Source organism: Corvus brachyrhynchos, unplaced genomic scaffold (assembly GCF_000691975.1).
Source record: "Corvus brachyrhynchos isolate BGI_N302 unplaced genomic scaffold, ASM69197v1 scaffold200, whole genome shotgun sequence".
Taxonomy (NCBI): Eukaryota; Metazoa; Chordata; class Aves; order Passeriformes; family Corvidae; genus Corvus; species Corvus brachyrhynchos.
Window position 1 is genome coordinate 3,461,967 of NW_008236184.1, and position 4,413 is coordinate 3,466,379.

Genomic DNA, 4,413 nt, shown 5'->3' on the forward strand with positions numbered 1-4,413 from the left:
AAAGAGTTACTGCCTGCTAGGAAAGTGCTATATGCACTCAAGAAGTGGCAGAGAGCTTCCTCCCCCATTTTCATCCCGTGCAGCTTTTTAAATGACTTGCAGCTGGAGAAGCCTTGGTTTCCAAAGACATCATTCCTGCAGGAACATGTACACAACCAGGGACAGCTGTGGCAACATCTTGCAAAACAGGTGTTGCCAGGCTATACAAGGAATCTCTGAGGTTTGTTTTTAAGAACTGAATTCAAACTAGGCTTGGAAAATCCTAGCCCACAGTGAAATATCATTGTGAGATACTTGGCCAGGTGTGTTCCTTATCTTTCCAAATTCATACTATTATTCATGGTCTTGTAAGGAAGGTTGCTTTTTGTCTTCAAGTTAACAGCCAAAACTTAAAAATACACAGAACACTTTCTCCAAGAAAACCAGAGGGTGGATCTCTTAATTTACAGTACTGGACTATGAAAAAATAGTACTCCAAAGTATGAAAGCAGTGTACAAAAATAAGGAAAAACATGAAAATCTTTAATAAAAATAGTAAAGTCTTCAGATTAACTTGATCTCTCTATGTGCTTTGCCATAATAACCAAATCAAACAGCAGTCCCTTAAAGCCCAAATGGAATTTGAGTTACAAAATAACTTTAAATTCTTCCCTATTTACAACATAAGGGCAGCAAGTGTTATTTTAAGGTGCAGGCTCAGAAACAAGTTCTCATGTGGTAAGAAGCTACTTTACAGCCTAAAGATCAGGTATTTATTGTAAATTTCTGAGCAGGTATTTTCACCATATGGTAAAAGCAAGGTAATATTAAATAGGTAAAAGAAGTATCTCACATTTATACAAGACAAGAGCTTTCATACACGTGAACAGTTCACAGGCACCTCAGCTTACTTTATGGACACGTTTTGTGCCAAAGCCCTTTGCAATCGCATTACTGCACAGAAGAAACCTTCTCTTGTAGCTGACCCATCATAGCCTGTAAAAGTGTATTAAAGAGCTCACTTTATTAAAGCTGAGAACTGTGGGGCATTCCACAAGGACTGGCTGCCCCAAGTGCTCAAAGAACAGTCCCCAAATAAGACTGATAAATATATGTCACATGTATATTTATTATGTCTACACTGAACCCTTCCTGGAGCTGTCATGTGAAAATTTTAAGAAAAAACTGACTAGATCAAGCATTCTCAATATTCGGGTTTGGGTTTTAAGAAGTACTGCATAAAGATCAGTCACATGGCTCATCCTCAGATACCCTTTCATGTATTCAGTCTTCTGCTGAAAAATAATCTTCATCTCTCACTTCTCTGTACTGCATTGAGGCCTCCCCCTCTGGTTCAAACCTGAGCATTTTTATATTCAGTCTCTCTGCAAGCTTCTGTGCTGCAAGCTTGGCTTGCATTTCCTATGTAAGGAAAAAAAGGACACAGGTTAAAAAAAGTGTTCATTTGTCATTTTCATGAATAAACTAATATACTAAAGTATAAACTGGACATCATACTACCAGTAATTCCAAAGCGGGCTTAATTAAAAGTTTTAGTAACTAGCAAAGAAATTTCAGGTTTCTTTTCACACTTACACATAATTATACTATTAATATTTGATTCTTTTTAGTAAGAGTTGAAATTCCCCCTGTAGCTGCCCCCACCCATGATACACTAGTGTCAGTTTTAACAGAACACTTCTACAATAGTGTCTAATTTAAACATTAGCCTGACACTACCTGGAAAGTCAAAATCCATTACAAGAGATTTTGAAGAACCTCAGAACTTGGATTCTTCAGACACAGCAGAAATAAAGGCAAATGTAGATACTTGCATATTTTAACATAACAAATACTGCTAGGCCCTTCATTTATGCAAGGGACAAAAACTCTTTAATGAAGAGTGAAGAAAGTGCAGTAAGTTCAGCATATCAACACACACAGATTTTGTTTAATGTAGAACTAATACTTTCAGAGGCCAATAATACATTCTTTAATTATATCATTAAAAGAATCAAATACAAGACAAAGTGCCTTTCCTCAAAGTCTGCCCATCTCAATTCACCATCATGAAAAGATCCCTTTATGTTTTCTTTTTTAGGAGTGATCCTGATTATATAATTTTCAGACCAAACTGTAAATTCATACCTCATAAGCTTCTTTTTGCTGTATCTGAATTGCTATGGATTCCTCTATGGATAACAGCTTAGCGGGGGAGTGGTGAAGTGGTGGCAGTCGAGCTGCTGTGATGTCATCCAAATGTTTCTTATCTCTGAGTCGTCTTTCTTCTGGAGGAACTAGAGAGCCAAATCCCCCAGGTGATTGACTGGATGAGGAACCATGAGATGATCCACTCTGCTCTCCTGATAATCTGGGAGACATGAAACACCTAAGTTGTGACCCAAGTTTGCATCACAAGGTTGAACAACTCCAGTTCCAAAACTTACTTTTAACACGTAAGAGTGGAAAATAAATCTGAAGTACTACAAAAACACAGACAAATAAAAAGTAAGCAGCACTCAGAAAAACTAGAACTATTTCTCTGCAGAGAGACAATATCACAAGCTCCTCCTGACACTGAACCAAGCTGGTTTGCTGATTTATTAGCAAACTGAAGTAGCAACGCTTTGGGGGTCACACAAGGTACAAACTGCTACTGCTACCAGAACAATGTGAACTGTAATTTTCCTAAAAGTGTAGAAAAAGCAAAAGGCTGCCAGCTATTAAAGTTCTACATGTTTTAGAACTGATCCAAAATTTTTGCCAATTGTTTAGTAGTTTTGCATCTTAAGCTATGAAATTCTGTGAAGATTCATGACAATTGTTTTAATGGGCAGAATGAGACCACTGCTCAGTACTGCGATTCTGTGGCATTTAAAACTAAAGAGCCAACATATGAACCTCGGGTGTCCTGAGACTTTAAATCTCTTTAATCATCACTAGAACATAAAGCCATCATGCTTGTTCTGTACCATTTCCAATTTTATGCACATCAAGTATCTCACAAAAGGTTTTTCTATTTCATAATACTTACACATTTGTTTTAAATTTGGGTTTTTTTATGACTGGATTCTTAGCTCTAGCCTCTAGAACTTCAATATAATGTGGTGTCTTGGGATGCTGGCTTCCAAATACATTGCATTTATGTTTTGCCACATCCTGCTCTTTTTCCAATATTTTTTCACTGTTTTCCCCATCTGCAATTGTAACTCTTTGAAAGGCATCAACCAAGGCATCTTTACTACTGTCCAAAGCAGCTGTACTTTCTGTATCATCCTCAGTATTGCTCTGAGAGACCTGCTGATCATTGTTCAGATGACTGCTCGTGGCTGGCTTGGAGACAACTTCACAAAAACAATTCTGATCCTTTGTAACAGTCTTTACTTTATCATTCTTCCTCTGAGTCCTTTGATTTTCCGAAGCTGTATTTGTGGCATCTTCCTCAATACATTCTGCCTCCTGCCTTTCAGGAGAAACATCAGAAATATCTTTAATATTAGAGTTTTCATTAAAGACTGAGGAATCTGCACTGTTCACTGTGTCCTCATTTAGGACAACTTCCTGTTTGTTTGTACTAATCTCCTCCTGTTTTGCCTGAAACTCCAACCTGACAGCAGATAACAACTCAGCTGTCCTGGCAAGTTCTTCCTCTTGGAAAATGGCAAGCTTCAGCTTTTCAGCAAAATCAGAAATCTTCTTACCCTTATCTGGAAGCCTAGCAATGAATTTCCTGAAACAAACAAAAAACAAACAAAATTATTATAAACAATCTTATTTCAATCTGAGATACAGAAGTGTTTTATTAGAATAGCTAAAGGGGCCACTTTCACATTGTAACATCAGCTTCTTATTTACATACTAAACTTCTGAAACACAGCAAGATGCAAAGCACTTGCAGCACAGCAGTAACTATGTGTTGTCAGTGAAATATATGAGTCACGAAGTGGTTTGGGTGGGAAGGGACCTTAGAGATCATCTCGTTCCACTCCCTGCCACGGGCAGGGACACCTTCCACCAGACCAGGTTGCTCAGAGCCCATCCAACCCTGAACACTTCCAGGGAGGGGCAGCCACAGCTTCTGTTCCAGTGCCTCACCACCCTCACAGGGAAAAATTTCTTCCTTCTGTATCTAATCTAAACCTACTCTCTTTCAATTTGAACCCAATCTCTCCTTGTCCGCCACTACATGCTCTTGTAAATAGTTTTGCCCCATCTTTCCTGTAAGTTCCCCTCAAGTTCTGGAAGGCCGCAATTAGGTTACCCCAAAGCCTTCTCTTTTCCAGGCTGAACAATCCCAATTCCCTCAGCCCTTCCTCACAGGACAGGTGTCCATCCCTGTGCCCACAGACTGCAGAGCCACACGGCTGCTGAGCGCTGCCCCGCATCCCCGCTGAAGCTCCGGGGGTACTCGCGGCCTCGCCGGCCCCCGCAGGC

General features: G+C 39.4%; 1 protein-coding gene across 1 annotated transcript in view; it reads right to left on the reverse strand.

Annotated features, from left to right (window-relative positions):
• Positions 1–1,121: 1,121 nt before the first annotated feature.
• The window catches only part of LOC103618712 (myocardial zonula adherens protein), a 51,856-nt gene continuing 48,564 nt past the window's right edge, over positions 1,122–4,413 (reverse strand). The window contains exons 14-16 of the mRNA XM_017737927.1: positions 3,014–3,709; positions 2,128–2,350; positions 1,122–1,401 (exon numbers count right to left, since the gene is read on the reverse strand). Of these exons, the coding sequence (XP_017593416.1) occupies positions 1,264–1,401; positions 2,128–2,350; positions 3,014–3,709 (1,057 nt within the window). The 3' untranslated portion in view covers positions 1,122–1,263. The remainder of the gene's footprint in view (positions 1,402–2,127; positions 2,351–3,013; positions 3,710–4,413) is intronic.